Below are 22,926 nucleotides of genomic sequence, written 5' to 3'. Positions count from 1 at the left end.
AATATCCATAAAAAAATCATTAGTTGTATATATCTTTTAGGTCATATTTGGTGTATAATTTTACATTATGTTTGAAATATATCTAAATAAAATTATAGAATTAAAAGAGAATTAATCATTTTTTAGGTATAAGGTTATTTAATCTTATCAAAATAAAAAAATTATTTTTAATTTATTGGATTAAACTTATATATTTATATCATTAAAATTTGATAATTTTGATATATAAATAAATTATCTTATTATAATATTTACACACATTAAATACAATATGACATTATTTAATTTAATTATATTTATAATAATATCTTATTTTATCCTATCATAATCTTATATATCAAATACATCTTTAATGTATATTTAAAAAATAAAAAGAATTAATTAAAAAAAGACATATATCATTATTTTAATTTAATTTATGAAATAAAAAAATTTATTGTAAATGTATCAAATAATTTAATATATATATTATAGAACAACATATATAAATAAGTTTACCACATAGATACTTATATAAACAATTCTTTTAAATAACGCATAAGATATTTAAAAAAAAGATAATTTTTTTTAATTACAAATTAGATAATTTTAAATTTATTCAAATATCAAAATTATTCAAATTATAATTGAAAATCAAATCAATTTAGAGATATATATTTTAAAATTAAAAATATAAAATATAGATTTTATTTTTTTAATAAATAATTTTAGTTGTTTACCAAATAACCTCATTTAAAATTTTATTTAATTATCAAAATCTTTCAAACATGTTTAAAAATTACAAAGATTAAGTTTATTTAAATCTTTCAATAATCTTTTTTATTTTGATTTAAAAAATTAGTTTTTAAAAATTTTTATTTAACACATTAAAAATTCAAGTAATTTTAGGCAAGATTTTGAAAATTCATTTTAAATTTAAATAATAAAATTATCAAAATTATTATATCAATTTGAACGTTAATTATCAAATTTATATTTCAAATAAATGCCAAAATTTTAATATTATCTTTATCATTTATTATATCTATTTTAAATTTTAAAAATTATTTATTTAATCATAATTGACACTAAAGAATTATTCTACAAATTTAATACTACAAAGATAAATGTTTTATACATCAATTTTTTTTTGGTAACTTTTTTAAGGAATATTCTATTACAACTACAATTTTTTTTTATAAACTTTTTAAAATATATATTTTATTATTATTACAGTTTTCATTCTTATAAAAATAATTTTTTTCAATTTATTTTTTCTTTTTTCACATATTTTCTAACATTTTCATATTTTTTATAATAATTTAGTCAAATTTACTAAAGTGAAAGTGTGTTAATACTTATTTTATTATTTAAGTTGTTATTTAATAATATATATTTTTATTTTAAAAAATATAATTTATTTTTATTTTATATAATTTTACAAGTGTATAAATATTATTATAAATAAAAAAATCTTAAAAAAAGACATACTTTTTTTTTGCTATTTTCAAAAAATTTATTTTTTAATAATACGTTAATGTATATAAATCTTATACATATTATAAGTTTTAAAAATTTAAATATAATTAAAATTTTATATTTATATTAAATAAATAAAATTATTTCATATATGACACGAGTTATAATTTAATTTATATATATATCTTTATTTTGATGTTTACTTGAATTGCATGTAGTTCTTTGTGATCCATGATATTCTAAATTTATTTAAAAAAAACGTGTGCTATTTTTTACATTTGGAAAGAGGTACTCAACTTACTCAAAACAAAAACTCTATTATAAAATACTAGTTGAGTTAATTAATAAGATTGTACAGGGTGAGTTCCCGAAACAAACAATAACTGAGTTGGTATAGATCGTACTTAAACAATTATTTTATATTAGGTGACGAGAGAATTCCTTTCGCATCTCACGTCTCATTTTATTATTAAATTAATTTTTAAAAATATTAATTATAAAATACAATTATGATGCGATGAAAAATGTTTCCATCGCTAAGCTAAAAGGACTCACTATAAAAAAGCTACGGTATTCTTTCTTATTTTCCTTAGAAGAATCAGATTCAGTTCAGCCCAAATTAATTGTTATCCTCGATTTAAAAAAAAACAATTATATTATATTATATCAATAAATAATTGATTTAATTAATTAAAATTATTTTTTTATAAAAAAATTTAAAATTCGAATCATGTCGATGATCATTTATTAAGATTATTTCGAATATATGATTTATAATTATCTATTTTAAATTGTTATATATGACATATCTTATTTTAATTTAAGAGATTGAATTATTTATCAACTTTTAAATTTTTTTTATCTAAAAAAAAATTATGTTATGTTATTAATGTTGTGAAACGAAACAACAATATTTTTTTTATTTCATTTCAATTTTTTTTTTCTGTATTCATCTATTTAAAGTCTAATAACGTATCAAACAAACTTAAAGTCTTTATTTTTCCTTTGATTGACTCCACCCACTTGATATGGTCCCCTTCTTCCTACTATTAGAGTTTAGAAAATTATTATATCTTTTGTTTCCATGACGTCCTTTCCCCCATTTTTGCTTCATAAGAGACGTTTATCAAGGGTTAAAAATACAAAAGTTGAATTTTGAATTCGATATTTTATTATAAATTTCATTTAAAATACATTTAAATAATTTTTAATTTATTAATTGCTCGCACACGTAAAATGCATGTGAGTGTTATAATATTTTTTAATTCTTATGGCTTGACAAGGTTGGAGTCTAACAATCACATGAATTTAAGAATATTAATTTTATACATAATTAACGAGAAATTTTTTTTTATCCGAATGAGAATATAATAAACATTACATTATCGGAATAAAAATTAGTATAATTTTAAATTTTTATTTAATATAAAAATAAAAATAGATAATATTATATTCGTACTTGTATTTATATCTTACATATATATTTTTATATATATTTAGTGAATAGATTTTTTGTCAAATAATATAATTTATTATTTTAAATTTATTATAACTAATATTTTTTATTTAAAAAATATATATTTATAAAAAATTACATAAATATATAAGATAAAAATAAAAAATAATTTTTATTTTTATTTAAAAAAAAAAGCTTAGGTACAATGATTATAAATATCTATTAAATACCCTTGATAATAAAAATAAAAGTAAATTTAAAATACTTATTGGATATGAGTACAATAACAAATATAATATAAAAATCTAAAAACAAAAATAAAAATAAAAAATGATTTAACCATTTTGTACATTAGCTATTAATATCCTTTATATGAATAATCCATATGCTTGAAGCTGAAAATGTGGACGGGTAGTCCACAACACGTCCCATATTGTTATAGTAATTGATCGAGTTTGATATTATTCTTATTAAAGTGTTAGTTTAGTTAAGATTTTTTATTTATGAGCTGGCATGATATGACTCCTTAATTGTTAATATATTTGTAAAATTTATTATTTTTGAAAATTAATTAATATTTGTAAAAAAAAAAATTTATAGTTTTTTTTTTAATTTTTCGTAGACATAAGATTTAAAGTGGAATTGCGTAAATAATGTGGTTCATTTTGCTTTTTTCATAAGTATGAAATTAAAATAATAAATACATAAAAAATTAACAATAAAAAATTTTTATATATATGATAAAAAGTTATTGAATTAAACGCGGCATGATCCATTCCAATTTAAAACTAATCCTCAGTGAATATGACAGAATAGAGCTAGGGATGATAAAAAAATATAAAAATAAAAAATTAATTTAAAATTATAATATTTGATTCGTTTTGATTTAATTTTTTTAATACGATTCGAATTAAGTTAAGATATTAAATGTATATATTAAATTTGAATTAAATTTTTAATTAAAAAATTTTAAAAAAATCGAATCGAATTATATATATTTAACTTTTATATATATTTAAAACTTTTATAAATAAAAATAGTAATTTCATATTAAAATTTATTTAAATATGTTAAAATTTTATATTAAAATAATATAAAAAATAAATTTTAAAAATTAATAAATCAAACTTAATCGAATCAATAAAATTTAATTTAAATCAAATGATAATTCAATTTGAATTCAAATCAAATTTTAAAATTTTATAATATAATATAATATCTAAAAAATTTTAATTAAATTCGATTTGATTCAAATCATTGTTACCTTTAATTAGAGCAATGTGATCCGAATTATATTATGTCTAATATAGGTTCTAGCTCAACTGCCTAGGCTGCCAAATTTACCACCTCTAAATGTAGTACAACGGCAAACCTTATTAATGTTACATTAAGGCCCTGTTCAGTGATGGTGGCCAGTCCCATTTTAATAATGCAAAGGAGAAGGAATCTTCAAGGCACTAACCAGTAACCACCTTCACCGAATAGGCAAGTAGCAAAACTTTTCTAAGAGAAATGCTAAAGTCACATGAATTATCAATTGACTTTATACTTTGATTATAAGATAAGATTGTTGGATAATATAACATTTCTCTTGTTTCTTGTCATAATACCATATAATAATAATAATAATAATGTATCGAATTCCAATGATTTATCGTACCAAAAAAAAATCTTATGAATTAGAGTGAGAGACAGTCATAGCTTAAATATATCATAAAACTAATTCCAGGAGCCATCAAATTTTTAATAATGGAAATATTTATGTTAGATTTATTTTATATTAAATATGTATAAAATATAAAATTTATCGTATAATAAATTTATATTGATATATTAAATATAAAAAAAAAATATTTTTTATTAATTTTATATTATATTATTTTTATATATTTTTTATATTATTTTAATATCATATTTAAAACTATTACGTAAGAAAAATTGAAGTTCCAACTTGGGTTAATTTCCAAGATCCTTCCTTTTGCAGTTTCATTGGCAAATTATAATAGCTTGCTTTAGCTATAATTAATTACGGATAACAAAAAAATATATAGACTAGAGTTTATAAATAGAATAGAAAATATCAAAAGTCCAGCTAAGAAACTCCCTTTCAAGTCTTTGCACTATTAAAACGTGAAATAAACGAGTTAGATGATGACATGATTCTCTTAGAAAATTAAAGCTGTTTTACAAATTTCCCCAAAATCTATAGCTATAATTGGACCAACTTGTTAAGGTAGCTCATCCACCTTCCATCTTTTATTTTTTATTTTTTTTTTACTTTGAATTGTAAAAAATTGTTTAATTTAAATTTGTTTAATTTAAGATATTTTATTATAATTTTGTAATTAATTAATTACGATAAAAAATTATAAAAATTTATTTTATTCATATAATATTTTAATTTTAGCTGGACACGGCATTTGCGGAGAAATCAAAAGGAAACCAGGAATCTGATAAATTACTTTAGATCGGAAAATTCTAGAAGGCGAAATATATGCCTGCATTACATTCCATTCCCATATTAACACTTTTTTCCCACTTTACTTGCAACCTACCAGGAAATTCCATCGGTACTAGTCAGTTTTTACATTTTTTAAAATTATTTTAATCTAATATTGAATCTCTCTGTATTTACTTGACTTTAAAAAAATTATATATATAAATTTATTCGAATTCATAATTTTTAAATATTAAATTCAATTATATTTAGAGATTAATCGATTAATTTTGAATTTTTCTTAAATTAATTAAATTAATTTATATTTCAAAATGTCATGTTAAAAAAATACCTTAAATTAATTTTAATGCTTAAGAATAAGTATAAAGGAAACAGTAAGTTTTCAAAATGGTTAAAATATGCTTTATATTAGGAGTGTTAATCAAATATTCTTTATTATCTCTCGTTCATGAAAAGTTTTATCCCTATCTCTCATTAGTTGATAATGCAAATTATGGAATAGGGAAGCAAGGGTTTGTGCTTTTCGCATTATTTTGGGTAGTAATAGTTAGGCCTGGAGTGATCTGGCCTATGGCTGACACATCCATTGTTCATTTAATTTCTATTCTAAGGCCCAATAATCAATGGGTTTCTTGGTCCTTAACATTCAATGTGATGCAGACTGTTTATACATGTTGGCCTAGAAGATTCCAAATCAAAGAAAAAGAAAAGTCAATATAAATTGGGTTGAAGTTTTTCTTTGAGATGTTTAGGTTGGATTTGAATTTGAAATTTTTATCAATCTCTCAACATGTTATTTTTGAATTTTCATCAATGTATTGTTACTCAAAAAATTGAACCCAGATTTTAATTTAATTATTTCATCTAATAATAATTAAGAAAATCTGAAATTTAAATTTCAATTCTTATAATTTTTTTTTTTTTTACTTTCAGTTACCATATCTTCTGTATAAAAAAATTATCATGTCAAAGATAGCAAAAAGAACGAAAGAATCTATGTTTCTTGGGAGCCCAAGGCCACGAACTTGATGTTTTTCTCCTTTACATGGGGGAAAAAAAAAAGTTGTCAACTACAAATGAAGAAAGAAAGTTTGTTTCTTAAAAAAAAACCTTCTTAGAATCTAAGTTGTGGACAGTTAATAAGCAAATCATTCATTCACGAGTCACGAATGCTGACCTTGTAAATGTCTGGACAGCAAAACAAATATCCAAAATTTCATGGATTTCTCGTTAATGACTCTAAAGGCGCTACATTATTAAATATAAAAATATAAACGAGTTACTCGGAAGCTATTCACTTTATTAATAACTTTTCATAATTTTTTCTACCAACTTATCCTTCCAACAAAGCCAAAGTGCATGAATAAATGTATTAAGCAATTAGAGGAAAATAAACACAAATATAATAAAAAAAAATAAAATAAGTGCAAGCATTTTGACAAAGTACATAATCCATTCAAATGCAACCATACAAAGGGGAAAACCCTTCTTCATAATGCTGTTTTCTGCTTTTGGAGTAAAGAAGCACCGAATACAACAAACAAATGCATATAAAATCAAGTCCACAAGGAAATTCCAAAAAACAGAGAAAAAAAACACAAATTCAATGCATATCTTCAAATCCGTTAGATTCACGCACAAACCTCTTTACCATTCACTTTGAAAAGGAGTAAACCTGTGTTCAGAGCATTTCTTTCAAACAATGGTGGTTGTCTTCATCCCCATTGTCACAGAGAATTTGGCCATGCTTCAGTCAAACAAAAAACATCATGTTTTCCATGTCTGCATGCAGCTTGAACCAATCATGAAATAAAGCAGCAGTCGACTGTGATGATGTTGAAATGCAAGACTGTCTTTCCATTGCCTGATAGTACAGCCGTCCCCTATAAGCAACAAGATCAGCATAATACACAGGAGGAACCAGAGATACAGGTTTTGTGCACCGTGCAAAGGTAAAGCACATATCGTAAATAAGCTTCTGCAACTGGTCAGAAGAGAACCTATGTTGATCCGATAAGACATAGTAGTGTGTGGGCTTGCTAGTACCAAGGCTTCCATAGTGACTACAAAGATAGAAGTCAAACTCAAAAGGATGCACAATTTCAGTGTCAACAACTGTGCCCGGAGGAATATTACCAGTGGGACCCCCATCCCTCTGGCTCTGTGGAAAGAGACGAGTTTGGTGCCGTTTCTGAGCAACAATAAGGGTGATTGTAGGAAAGTAATCAATTTTCTGGAATGCACTCTTGAGATCCATTAATTCTTCATTGAGAACCATATCAAACTGGCCCTCACTAACCCCATCACGAAAGAGCACAATTTTTTCTGGTCTAACATTATTTAGCTGATAATAAGAATCAACAAGTTCCAAACACATTTCCCCAAACTGTAGGATCTGTTCTTTGCGATGGTATTGGGGACGAACCCTTGCTGCATAATGATTAGCCTCAGGCCAGTTCACTGTGGCTACTACAGCTGCTATAGATGGGCTAGTCCTATTACGAGAGCCAGGATGATTAACATCTGCTCCCACAAACATAACATGGTCTTCGCCCAGTAAGCATGGTAGCTGGTCATTCAGCTCCACATTGCTGCCCCCAAGCTTGGCATTGATTTTCAGGGCAAGATTAGCAAGGTACTGGTCCTGCCCCATATTCGCAAGGTTGGACAGACAACACTGAGTCACCACACCAATTTTAGTTTCAGAGATCCACTTAAGACAGCTGTAGCCATCATCCTTCCTCGACATCACACAAAGTAGAAATTGTAAATTTCCTCTACAAAGCTTATAAGCTTGACTAATAACTTCTTCAAGCAGTTGACGAAGTGCACTACCATCAGAAAATTGTTGCATTCTGGACTTTTTACATAAGAGAGGTTCCTCCATTCTCATCCCAAGACTCTTACACCTGTTTCTCAGCTTTGGAATGAATGAATTGTAATCCAGTCTGGATCGATCAGCATGGCTGAAGTCAATCAGAGCCCAACGCTCAATTGCTCTGCCTTCCACAAAAGCCTTTCCAACCATGTTCCACTGACATTTGTCTTTGTCAACTGTTAGCTTCATCGATTCACCAGTAGGAGCAGCCAGCTTCAAAACTGGAGGCTTAATCACACGTCCTATCACTGATGTCATCCTAGTATCGACTTCAATTCCAAAATTTTGGATATTGTTTCCACTGCAAGAAATAAATATACAAGATTTTAAGAAGACAATTCAAGAATGCAAAACCAGATTCATATTACAGGTGACCACTCCAGTTTGCTAGGATTATGGTACTAGTATAGGATTATACATGCAACTTTCAGATAGCAATAACATATACCCAGGCATCATACAAACAAACTAAACATCTTAAGCATGAAAATGAATAAAGCTTGTACATGTACACAGTTTTAAGAACAGCAATTTGGATCATATAAAGAACCCAAAACTTGACCAGAACTCATTCATTCATGCCAAAGAATAAAGAGCATAAGCAAAAATTATTGATCAAGGCACTTACTGAAGAACGAAAATTTCAACAATGGCTTACTGATAAAATCACCAGCATGGCATGTGACTAAAATGGCTTCACAGCATGTAAAACAAATAAATCATTACAACAATGTTTAATCATCTATGCTGGATGGAGACCAAAAGATTTATTATGATTGTTTAGAAAGAAAAGCGAGCAAATTTGCCCCATTGCTCAAAAGTTCAAGAATTTTTATCAAGTGTTATGCAGCAGCAAATTAATTGATGACAAAATAATAATGCGATAGCAAGAAAAAAAGTTTGTCACAAATGAAAGCAACAAAACAGACAAATTGTGAAAGCAAACAGAGAAATAAAAGGCTGAATTGTTATTTACACATACCCACAAGGTCCATCCTCAGACTGAACCATGCCACAGATCTTGCTTTGTCTTACCGACGGCTTTGCCAGTGATATTCTCTTCAACAAGAAGGCTGCATTTTGATCCAAATTCTCCTTTGGATAGACCTGCCCCTCAGCTAAGACACAGAACTCCATTGGGACATAGTTCATCCTATTGTTCTTGCTCAAATCTAGGCAAGGAATGTCCAAGTAGGTAATATTCTTGTTGTATTTCTTCCAGAAATAATCAACAATCCTAACATGCTCTTGTGGAGCATTTGCATCTGGAAAGGTAATATCACGAGTACTGTGACTGGTCAACCCAACTATAGCATATTTCTGTTTGGTACACCGATGGGTTACAGTAACCTTCAAGTTTCCCAACACTTCCTCAACATTTTGCTTAAAGCTTCCAAATCTATTCATATCAAAACCAGGAATGTGCTCCTTCAGAAATTCTATAACTGGCATTTGCTTGCAAAATGCCAAAACAGAATAATCCAGGCAAAGTGCTAGACCCCGGAAAGTGGGCTTGAGGCTATATTGGATCCCTCTGGATGCTGTGATGCCACGTCCAAGATCATCTTTTGGACAAGATTTAGCAGGATGGAAGCTTCGGCCAGCAGGAATCATATGCATAACTGGATTCTCCTTCATAACTACATCTATCCCCTGTAATACGTCACGAGGTAGTGAGGAGGCATTCCTAGTCAAGTAATCCCGCAACTTGCAAAGCTTAAGCTCAGTCACAAACTTTATAGAAAATATGAATTTACAAGGTTTCATGTCTTCCCCCTCAGACAATTCCACTTTGAATTCTCCTTCGGGTAGTTGAACAGCACTAAATATATTCTTTTCACCATCATATGCAGTCATCAACAATGGCAATTGAGAAGGATTATCAGTGAATAGCTTTTTCCGGATCATAGACAGTACCGTCTTTGATAGTTTCACAGGGCGACCATGCCTGGCAGACTCCAGTGGCCTGACATCAACATCATAGTGCCTTATGACACTGTCAGGATTGAACTTGACCGGAAAATGATTGACACGAAGCCTAACAGTCGCAACACATGCACCTCCACCTTTATCGGGTCGCATAATCGGATCAAGTCTATCCGTATACGCTGGAGGAGATGATGTCGAAGCCAACTGTTCTGAAACATTCATCGCAACAAAATCTGAAATGGTAAAAGGGAAATTTTTTTCAAAAAAAAAAACCTCAAATCCGAACATTAGTTGCAACTCAAAACCAAGGCTGAAGTTTAAGCAAATTTTAACACTAATCATATCTAAAATGACTGATTCTTTTTCCTAATAAAGCAAAATTACCCAATACAAAAGTAACAAAACATTACTTTGCTTAACATAATTTATGTCCTACTTCATCAACATAATAGAAAAGTTTGATCCCCTAGTCAACAAAGTCAAATCGAAAAAGATTTCTACCAGGAACAAGTTCTGTGGTACTAGGAGGTAATGGCGGTTCGTTAACTTGAGGCCGTCGTTGTGGAGAAGCACCAGGCCTCCATTGTCCCCTCCATGGCCCGCTATCAGGTGCACCGCCAGCGCCACCTCGCCCGGCTGATTCAGTCACATGACTATAACTTGGTCTCTCCGGTTGAGGCCGAGGGCCCCACCCTATCCTCCCTCTATTTCCACCACGGCCACCACCAGTGTAACCACCTCTTGTGGCGCCACCCTGTCCGGTACTTTGAAAGGAGCCCACATAAGTGTTAGTTGGATTCCCGTGGACCCCACCTTGTCCTTGACCCGTCTGGTGAGGCGGCTGATGATCACCGCCGCCATGTCTCCCTCTTCCTCTTCCACCACCCCGGTAACCACCTCTTCCACCAGCTCCTCTTCCTCTATGACCACCGCCTCTCTCCATTGGACTCGGGAGCACAACTAGGGGAATGTGAACTCGGTCTTTACTCACTCAGTAACCACCAGATCATCCAACGAAAAATAAAAAAAAAACAAAAAAAAAAAACCGAAAAGTTTGCAAATGCTTTTGGAAAGCGGGACAAATAGGATCGAGAATTCAAGGCTTTATAAGGGGAAGGGATGGAGAACTGAAACTACGGAAACAACCTTAAGTCGGTGGGTCCAAATATTAGGTGAAGAAGAAAGTAATTTTCTTTTATAAAGAAAAAAAAAAAATTCTTTACTTTGGTTAAACTACATGTTTAAGAACTTTCTAATAATAATTAATAATTAAGGAAGATGGAGGGAAACTTGTAGGTGTTCGAGAAAGTGTGTGTTGACAAATTTGAGATTTAGCGGAAAGTATGAGTAGACGCCTGGAGGAATGGTTTGTTGTCTTAAAAATATATAATAAAAATCACAAAATCTAATTTTCAAATTCTAACATTTTTATTACACTTTAATTAATTTATTTGGGATTATTAAAAATCACAAAATCTACTTACTATTTGGGATTATTAATTACTTCATTTGTTTTTTTTATATATATATATATTGAAAATTATGTCCACCAATCAATTGTGACATCTGATTATTTGCATTTTGATGTTTTACAATTAAAAAGATAATATCCACGAATTTCTATAATTTAAGTTTTTTATCAACAAGTGATTAATTTAATTAGTTAAGATTTATTTTTTTCGATAAAAAGATTTTGAGTTTGAGTTTTGAGAGTGACCACTTATTCGAGTCATCTCAAATGCACGATTTACAGTCACTTATTTTAAGTTATCAAGTACAGCACATCTTATTTTAATTTAAGAGATTGAATAACTTATTTACTTTCGATTTTTTTTTTTTTTTAAATAATTTCTTTCATGAGTAAGTGTTGAGAACATAATTTAACAGTTCTACATTTTTTTTAATGAGATTCACATCTAACATAATATTATCTAATTTGTGCATATTTCTACTTAGGTGGCACGTGACATTTTACAATATATTTTTTAATTTTTTAAAAATTTAATTTATATAAAATTATCATTCATGGAATTATGCATTTACGAATATTTATTATGAATGAGTATTATCATTTAAATTATGAGTTTACATTCATATATATTATATTTAATTATTCATAAATTTAATTATTTATGAGTCTATAAATTTAACTACGAATTATTTTCTTTGACTATTTATGAACTTAGAGATTCATGTATTTATGTTATATATAAACTCAATTAATTATGGTTGAATGTACTTTTTGTTTCATGTTATTTAAAATTTGAGTTTAGATTCATATCTATTATTAATTAATCATTAATCAAATCCAAATTAAATGAATTTAACTATTTATGAACTTAATCATTCATGGATATATGATATCTATGAATCCAATTAACTGTAAACAATGTTCTTAATGTTAAATAAATTTTAAATTTAACATATTTATTAAATAGTATAAATATCCATAAATTAAATCAATATATTAAAAAAAATAACATTCATGGCAATACAAAGAACATGACTTAGTTTTTACACATTTTTGTCATGCCTCAATCATTATTATACCTATCTACTCGATCAACAAGATCAACTCTCTTAGTTGTTTAAGCAACGCATGCTCAACTGACAAGCATTTTATGTAAGAATCGGCTTACCTCTTGCCAAGGAAAGACTTACTCGACATATCCTATCAAAGCATCACTTCAAAACTAAACACTTAATCACTAACTTACCTGAAATCATTAAATACAACTTACATTTACCTGAAATCATTAAATGTAGTTTGCAATCACCTATGTGAACTCTTCATAAGCTTTACATAAACTTATCATTAATTGATTTAGTCAAGTCATTGCCCTTAGTCTTATATATAAGATAAATAGGAGGCTCAAATATTCAAGTTGGCCATTAAATGCAATTCACACTTATCTGAGATCATTAAATACAATTCGTAATAACTCATATGGATTTTCCTCGAGCTCCACATACACTTACTATCAAATGTTAATTATCTCAATCAAGTCATTCATGTAAACTTTCTTTGAACTTCATGTAAACTTATCCTCAACTACTAATTGTCTTAGTTAAGTCATTGGCCTTAATCTTATATATCAGGTTAAAAGGAGACCAGGTATCCTCTTTATTGTAGCTTTCTCGATACATTTCATCTTTTTCTTCTTCACCAAACCTTAAACACATTACGGATTTAGTGAATACATATAGGAGAACCAACTCTATGCCCCCTAACTGTATTTTTTAGCTACAGACACAGATTTTCTCATCTTCAACCTTTAATTAATTTTTCTCTAATTAAAGCATTCAAAAATACCATCAACGGTCATGAAATTAATTTTGTTTATATTGGATTACGAAGGACAAGACATCATGATAAAAAAGATTCAAGTATTGGCTAAAAAATAAAAAGGTTTTAGATCTTTTATTGCAATGTAATGTAGTGGATATGTAATTCATGAAGCAAAACTGACAAGGCTCATCAGCTTATCCCTACAGGTAATGGTCTTTCCTTAAGAATCCTTAGTTTTCCTTCATAAATGGTTCCATCCCCATATAAACCACAACAATTCACGGTCTATTTCTATCCCATTACCTCTCTATCCCACTCAGAAATGGCTTCCACTTTCAGGGTCTTCTTTTTTGCATTCCTGTTGGCTTTAAGCTTGCTCAAGGCCATTGGACCACCCCAAACCAACAACAACCAACCTCATGGCTCGGTTGAAGGTGGGTGACGAATCACCCAACTGATGGGACTCGTTAATTCAGCTTCAATCATGCACTGGAGAGTTTATCATGTTCTTCTTGAATGGTGAGACCGACCTAGGAGATAGCTGCTGTCGAGCAATTCGTACCATAAGCCATCAATGCTGGCCGACCATGATCGATCCGCTGGGCTTTACAACGGAAGAGACCCACGTTCTTGAAGGCTACTGCAACCTTGAAGATGATCCGTCATCGTCATCCATTGGTCCTACTAATGAAGTTGGTTCCTTAAAATTACTTGATCCCTAAGTGGATTTAGTTTCTCTCTTGACAATATGCTGATAATGAAAAATAAAAATGCTTGATAAAAAGCATGCTTTGAATATTGAAATTATTTCTACATTGCATATTTATCTTGAAATGTCTGCTGCATTTTAATTTCCAGTGATAGCAATTAATAAATCGGCTAACCTCAAACAAGAAAATCTAAAATTCAAACTGTTTGGGGATTGGGTTTCGAAACACCAAAAAAATACTTTCAAAACAAGCCCATAATAAAGAAATAATGTGAAGCTAATTTTTTTTTTCCTACTTGCCTCTATTGGTTTCTATTTGTGCAGTGCACCTACTTTGTTTTATCTTATTAATTTTAGAATGTCAAGATTTTATGCATGATCACTAAAAATTTAACATTCTATCAACAAATTACATGCAAAGCATGTCACTTTATTTTTATTGGCATCAAGGTATTTAACTGGTATGTTTTCTGATACTAAGTTTAATTTAATTTGTTTTACGAGGATTTGGTGGTTTGTAAAATTTACTATTTAAATAGTATATCTCCATTTAACAACTAACACCATTGATGCACTAGATGCTGATGTGAGTTGTGGCCTGGTTGGAATAATTGTTGTGATTTGGGAGTTGTCTGGAATAAGATTGGTTTGGTGCATAACGCACTTTTGCACTAACAAAGAGTTTTCAGTGTTGGGTAATGAATCCTTAGGCTAGACAAATTGCTAATCTTAAAGAGGAGGTTTTATTTTTCTTCATTTTTTGGTTTTCATTGGTGAAGTATCATCTAATAATATGTGCAAGACCTTGGGCGAGTGAAGTAAATGCTGTGTTTCCTTTGGTAACAGATTAGCAAATTTTTAAAATTTTTTGCATAGTATTTTTTGCATGTATTATAATTTTTGCGAGATAAGTTTTTAATTCCCAATATTTTAATCATCAAGGTCGCAAATTTTGCTTGAAATAGGCATAAATCATCGCCGTCACTAAGTCGATGCTTGAAAGCATGAACGATATGGAGTATGGTTTATCTTCTTCCTTGTTTCTTCACTTCTATTTATATGGTTTGCCTTGTCTTCTCTTCCTAGTTCCTAATTAATAGCAAGCAAAGCATATTAAGTTTGGTGGCAAATACCTCTGCCTCTGTACAAAATCCATCAGATAAAAACCAAAACACTGATTAATATATGCAATATAAAAGGAATCAGAAGACATGAATGATATGATGGATGCCCCTTATCGAGAAGCAGGCGCCACTCTGCTGGACGAACCAAAATCCAGTATAGTGTTCATGGATCTGCACAGACAGGATGATGATGACATTCGAAAGATAAAGGAATTTCAGTCTTACTTTGATATGCAACTTTTTTCTTTTTTGGTCATTTACCTGTTCTCTTTTTCATCTTTTAAAACATTCTTTTTGTAAAATTCTGTTAATTCTCAGTGTGTGGCTTGTTGGTCATTGTTTATTCAACAAACATGAATTCCACCATTCTTTACCAAAAAAAAAAAAAAAAGCTCAGTTTTTTAATAAAATCTTTATAAAGATAAAGATGAATGGTACTTACTAGAGTCTTTGACCGAGGAACAGAGCTAAGCTTCTTTTGCCAAGAAGAAAGGAGAACTGAAAAAATGGCCATAAGTCCAAAATGCAGTGGGACGGAAGGTACCCAAGCTGAAGGGCGGGCCCCACCCGCTCCCCCAATGTTCGATTATAAAGGCGTATAATTTTCTATATGCATGGATTTGATTAATTTTGAATCATATTATTTAAAAATAAAATTTTTTATTTTGTTTTTATTAATTAAACTAAAATTTATTATTTTAAAAATTAATTAATTGAAATTAATTCAATTGATTTAATTATTTTTTATTAATTAAATAATAAAATTTATTAAATTATACTATATTTTAAATTTTAAATTTTTTATATTTAAAATAAATTAAATAAAATTATCTAACAAAAAATTAAAATATCAAAATATTAAATTAAAATTTTAATAACTTAAAATAAAATAAACAATTTATTATATTTTTAATTTTATATATAAATTTTATTATATTTCAATTAAAATTTTAATTAATTTAATTTTTAAATTAAATTAATCAAAAATTAAAATTATTTTTAATAATCAATTAATTAATCAAATGAAATCGTTTTGATTGATTAATTAAATTAAAATCGAATACTCCTATATATAATTATGTCACTTTTAGTCACCGCCTAAAAATGTAAGCCATGTTTATTTTAATGTAGAGTTTAGCTATTAGGACACGTCCTCTCTCACCATGCACTAATTTGAGGATAATAAAAATCAACTCAAGTGAGGATAATAAAAATATTTATATCCTAAAATCAATTTTAATTTACAGCCCACGTGAGATGATGATCATAGCCGTGACATTATCTTTTATTTTAATGATAACTTATTATCTCCGGTGACATATTTTTAATATCAAAAATTAATTTTGATATTAAATATTATGATTCAAATTAATTTATAAAATATTATTTAATTTTATAATTTTATTTTATAAAAAAATATTTTATAAATTAAAAATAATATAGTCACTTATATTTGAAAATGAAACATCATATTTATTACTTTTCTTTTTGACCAGAACACTGCCCTGCTACCCAATCACAACGACCTAAGACTTAACCAAACTCAACCCAAGCACATGCAGCAGAGTGAGACTCGCGTGTGTCAGTTTTCATCAGGAAAATACACTACAAGTGGCAACGTCCTAAAATGGCCAGCAGCCTCACATGGGACATCCATCGTTCTGAAATTGAAAATTTTCTCCATGCTTCATAAATCCAGAGAGTCAAGAGTAGATAAATGTCCTTTTTGTGTCCTTGCCTAGGGCCGTCCCTTCCCCTCATAGTGCTTGTCATCGTCAAAGCAAAGAATAGACTAACATCTTCTCTTTTACCCTGGTACTCCCCCAAAGTGCATTTCCATTTTTCCAGACCCTACTAATTTTGATTTTTGTACTCATTTTATACACCTACAGTCATAGTTTGGATAATTATAAAGGTAGATAAGGATTATCTAATAGGAGTTTTAAAGATAATTCTTTCCTAAAAAACAAAGATGTTTGATAAGGTTAAATATGGCTATTTTTTTTATCATTTATTTTCTAAGTGAAGAAAAACAAAGTGAAAAAACAAACACCTGACTAAAACTACATCAGTTATGGTACTTAACAGTACTAAAAATGGAAATGGAAATGGAAATGGAAATGGAAATGGAAATGGAAGCTACTTGATTCAGTTCCCCATACTTAAAATCATCTTTAAAGTAATCCAAGTTGCAATTATAAAGATTAAATATTCAAATCAAAATTAAACGTTTAAGTGATTACTTAATTTATTATCAAACATTTTAATTTATACAAATAAAAATAAAATGTTATTGATTTGTAACAATATAAAATTTATTTAAATAATAAAAAAGATGTGCATGTTACATGTCATTAAATTTCTCCCTTGTAAAAGCCATAAAAAGTAAACATGACATGGAATTAACTTATCATGAGTAACAACAACCTAGTTAAGATTTTGGTTGTTTTTAAGCTTATTCTATTTTTGTTTATATTCTTCTTTATCCTTTTTGTTTGTAATAACGTGAGATAGCTTCAACTTATGATTTTCTCCTTGTTTTTTCTCGTTTTTCATTGTAAATTTAAAAAAATTTTGTTGAAATAACATATGAACACAATGTTTTTTTCAAATATCTGTTTATCTAGCAGCGTAAATTCAATGTTAGTATAAATTTAAGTTTTTCTCATGCTCTGATTTTCTCTTAATTTTCTTTTCAAAATATTAAAATTGCAGAGTTTCTAGAAAAGGGTCTTATGATATAAATACATATAAGTTAATTTTAGTTAGTTAACCTTTATAATGGACTTTGAAGGAAAACCCATTTTCTGTCATCACAATACGAAGGTAGCTAGGTGGATTGCATGGATAAATAGCAATCCTGGTAAAAGATTTTATGGATGCTCACATTATCCCATAAATTTGTTTGTATTTTTATAGTATTTTTGCTGGTATTTTTTTTATATTTTCTTGATGTGATTATAAGTTAGTAAATTTACCAGTATTTTTTTGATATTTTTGTTGAAATTTATTTGTTGATATTTTTTTGGTGTGATTGTAGGGCACTATTTGTGGGTTTTATTTATGGTATGATCTTAAAATTTTTGAAAATGCAAAAGAGATTATTCTATAGCTAAAAAAAAAATTATATAATCATGTTCAAAGTTTGAAATATGAAGTTTTAAAGTGAAAAAAAAATGTTGGTGAAGCTGATGTTATTGTAGAGAATATGTAGTTGAGGAGAGAAGTTAGTTTTTTTAGGTTAAAATTGAAAAAAAAAATTGTTGGTGGTAGACATAGTAGAGATCGCAGTTGAAAAATAATTTGGCTTATCTCATTCTTTTTTATACTTGTATGTTGTGTAATCTTTTTCAATCCTAAAAAAATTTTGAAAACTTAACTTATATGCTTAACAGTGGGTTAGAATAATTATGAGGGTCTATAAATGTTTATTAAAACTCTTATTATATCAATAGTAATTGAATCAATGTTATTAGTTGTGAATTTTGTTACTTTATGTTATTAGCTATGAAAATGTGATTTAGTGCAATATATTCATCTTGCAATATACAACTAGAAAGTAATATAAGACAATATGATAATTAAGGCAATATTATAACAAAGTAATTTGATGAATGTTAACAGAAAGTGTTTTTACACAACATTTAGTATAGAAAACATTCAGCCAACAAAAGATTGAATAGAAAGTGTTCTTATAATATTAATAAGCAAAAAAAAAAAATAAAAATTAACATCAGCAGCTAGCAGCAACAGTTAACAGAACATAATAGCAACTTTTTAAATTTTTTGTTTCCCTTTATTTCTTTTAAAGGCAAAAACTTGATTTTTTTTAGTACCAATTTCTCAACAACCTTCCTCATACCTCTGCTTGTCCCAATTGCTATCATTTTCTTACTTTTTAATCTAGACTATTGAATAGCATTTATCAAGTTATAATAGGTAATATTAAGGAAATAAAATAAAAAATATATATGTTTGGTAAAGAATTACTCACATTTAAAATTTGTCTCTCTCTTTCTAAGTTTATTTATAATCCATAACCTTACAAGACTTTTGTCTTGCTTCTAGTGACAGCTCTAATAATATGTTTATCATTGTGACTTTCAAAGCTGTTTGCTAAAATTACTCTCTTCCTGGTAGTTATTGTAAAATAGTTAGACTTTGATAAAAGACTTGTTTTTCCATCAGTCATCCCATAAAATCTCTTATTTTCATCTGTAAAACATCTTTTAATAGATTTTGTTGGCCTTTTAGACTTCAATTTTGCATTTTCAATGACAACAAAAGCAACAACATTGATTGAATTTGAAAGTTTTGTTGAAACTGGAATGGAAAGTGGATTTAAAGCTGAAGTTGAAATTGAAATTGAAATGAAAATTGGATTTGAAACTAGATTTGTTGAAGCTAGATTTAAAACTAGATTTGAGATTTGTACAGATGCAGTTGTAGTTACAGTTGTATATGCAAAATCGTTGATATTAATAGAAGCATATGCATATGTGTAGCCAAATATGGATGTAAAAACAGAAGCTGATGCGAAAGCACCATAAGCAGTAGCATGGTTGCTTATACCATTTTTAACTTTAATATGATCTAAAGCACTTGATACACTTTGGTCCATTGACTAGTCTTCAAATCTGAGCACGTGATAATCTTGCTATCATAAATAAAACAATAAAATTAAACTAATGTATTAGGACATTTTAACAAGAGAGGATCCATAATAGTACAATATTTATAATAATAAATAAAAACAAAATAGAATGAAATTACCTATCATAGGATAACCATTTTTGTTGTGGCTTGTTTGATGATATAGTTTACATGTTATTATCATACCCTTCCTGGATAGATTTATTAAATTGTTGGGTTTCTTTTTCTCGGGTTTATCATAATCCTTTCTTCTGTTGATTTTAAGCCTGCCTAACATCTTTTTGAACTCTGGGGGCAAAACATTATCACTGAAATTGAATAAATGATTGAAATAACTTATCTGGGTGATTAGGATTAATGACGAATTGCTTTGGGCCTAGGAATTTTTAGTTTTTTCTTATTTGTGTTAAATGTTAATTTTTTTTATTAAAAAACTTATCATTTTTTTTTTTAGAATTGTAATAAAAAAAATCCAAATCAGCATGAATTTGCTTAATCAATTGTTTTTTTTTTTTTTTTTTTTTTCATGTTATAATAGTTTGTAACGTGCACATCCTTTTTATCATTGAAATAATCCTACATTATTACAAGTCGATAACGTTTAATCCTTATTTGAACGAATTAAAATATTTGATCATGAATTGAGCAACTACCCAAATGTTTGATATAAATTTAAGCATTTAGCCAATTATAAATGACATCAAAGAGTTTTAAGTTTCATCAAAGGTTGTTAATATTGTATTGGATAATGTTTTGATTTTTTTAAAAAATATGGTATATACCGATACCAATTATTTTGGCATATTATTTTGAATTTTTTGATTTAATATAAATATATTAATAAACATGTTTGAACTTGTACATTATAATATTATTAATAATCTACAAAACAAATATGCCATATATTCAAAAATCAAATAAATAAGTTTAAAAGCATAAGAAATAATATTATAAAATTTTTATGATATTTTTAAATACTTAATTTGATTATATGATATTTAAATACGTATTTTTATATAAATATTAAGATAAAAATAAATAGATAAAAAATTAATCAAGGCTTTATAATTGTTAACTTTTATAAAAGGAATATAATTGCTTTCTTGAAAAAAATTAAAATACTTATAAACTTAGGTTTGAAAAAATAAAATATAAAATTATAAATTGTAGTTTGAAAAAAATAAAATAAAATAAAAAATAAAAAAAACTCAACTTTTAAATGTTATTTTATCAAATAATTTTATTTTTATTAGACTAAAAATAGTTAAATAATAAAAAATAAATTAAAAATTATAAAATATATTTTATATTTACTTAACGATCCAAACATATTATTCCACTAAAATTCATTGTGAAACTAATTAAAACAATCAATATTATCTGGTATCAAATTTAACACAAAAAATTATTTTTAAATATATTATATTTTGATATAATTAAAACATATAGATTGATACCAAAATAAAATTAACAGATATAATTTCGTCACCAAAACTTGGGAAATTCTTTCCAACTTTTAAGTAAACTATAGTATTATTACCTACAAGTTTGTCAGTCTCGAACTAATCAAAGAATAATTAATCTTGATGTAAGCCAATCTGGATGATGTTTTTTAAAACTCCATTTGGATCTCACCGAACCATTCGAGGTGCGATTTGCTTGCTTGTTTCTCTTCAAAAGTACTATTTGTTGTTTGGATTTCATCTTTGAGGTATGATTAGAGACAGTGACCAACTAGAGCTAAAAGCTCTCAAAATTTGTAGTCTCATCGCTTTTTGTTTAATTTTATCTTTAGATTTTTTTTTTTCATTTTTGCCTTGCAATTAGAAGTTTTTAATAATTATTTTTTAATTTTATTTTATTATATTATTATTTTTTAATCCACACACATACTTTATGGTTATTTTTAATTTTATTATTATAATAATTAATCTCTCTTCTACTACTATTATTTTTAATTTTATCAAAACTAATTTTATTATATATCCAAATGAAGCTTAAGTAGGGGAGGGGTCCAAAGGATCATCTTCTTATACAGATAATAAATTACAGATAAATCAAGATTATTTTCAGTCAAATTGAATAAAAAGCTAACTTAAATATAATAAATTGGCCAAAAAAAACTTAAATATAATAGTTTTAAAATATATATTTAAAACATTCGTTACTAAAATTAGATTTGAACATATTTCGTGGGCGAAAAAAAACTTACATTAAAAAAATTTTCTTGATTAGTTGAGAGGATAGTCCTTTTTTAGATACATGTGAAATAAAAAATATAAATGTTCTTATTTACGTATTTTCATTATAATTTTGTTTTTATTTTTCAATAATTTCTTCAATAAAATTGATATGATTTAAAATGTAACATCAAATAAGCTCAAATTTTTAACAATATATACTATAATAGTAATATAAGTATAGATTACAAAATAAAAAATCAAAAACAAAAAAACTCTTAAGGAAAGGGTAGTGTTGGCAATCTAGAAAAGTTTTAGTCATTCCTCCAGAACTCACGGGGAATAAAGGCAAACACCAACCCCGGTCCCAACCGTCAATCAGATGACACTGGACAGACTGTGATTGATGTTTAAAATTGAGTATTTTAGAAGAAAAGAAAGAAAGAAGGAAAAATGGTGTAATTTTTTATGGCTCTGAAACACAGTCTGGACCAGATATATATTGATATTCATAGCTTAAAAGGAAAAAACAAATATATCCAATTTTGTTTGTAATGTTCTTTTTTGGCTTTTAACTGATAAGAAAGTTTAAGTGGATTTATCAATGATCATATCATTTCCCCAGCCTGCAAAATCTGATCTCTTCTGACTCCTTTGCATTTCCTTCCTTTTTAGTCTTTTTGTTTGCTATTTTCCCACAATCATGCCCCTCGATTCCCACCCCTCTTTTCCAATATCTAATATTATCCTCAATTTATTCTTTTTTATTCTTTTTTTTTTTATATAGTCAAT

At 27.5% G+C, this 22,926-nt stretch overlaps 1 protein-coding gene and 1 pseudogene across 1 annotated transcript; one reads left to right on the top strand and one right to left on the bottom strand.

The window, feature by feature from the left end:
- Positions 1–6,755: 6,755 nt before the first annotated feature.
- On the bottom strand, positions 6,756–11,345 carry LOC111280905 (protein argonaute 2-like). The gene is made up of 3 exons (XM_022868440.2): positions 10,681–11,345; positions 9,233–10,412; positions 6,756–8,551 (listed from the first exon to the last, which is right to left on the bottom strand). The coding sequence occupies exons 1-3, from the start codon at positions 11,120–11,122 to the stop codon at positions 7,126–7,128; spliced, it is 3,048 nt and encodes a 1,015-aa protein (XP_022724175.2). The 5' UTR covers positions 11,123–11,345; the 3' UTR covers positions 6,756–7,125.
- A 2,445-nt stretch (positions 11,346–13,790) lies between these two features.
- LOC111281391 (egg cell-secreted protein 1.1 pseudogene) lies at positions 13,791–14,190 on the top strand (annotated as a pseudogene).
- The last annotated feature ends 8,736 nt before the right edge of the window (positions 14,191–22,926 follow it).

Source organism: Durio zibethinus, chromosome 28 (assembly GCF_047325235.1).
Source record: "Durio zibethinus cultivar Kanyao isolate XHJ-2024 chromosome 28, ASM4732523v1, whole genome shotgun sequence".
NCBI lineage: Eukaryota > Viridiplantae > Streptophyta > Magnoliopsida > Malvales > Malvaceae > Durio > Durio zibethinus.
Note: the sequence above shows the minus strand (reverse complement) of the source record. Positions and strands in the feature narration are given on the sequence as shown.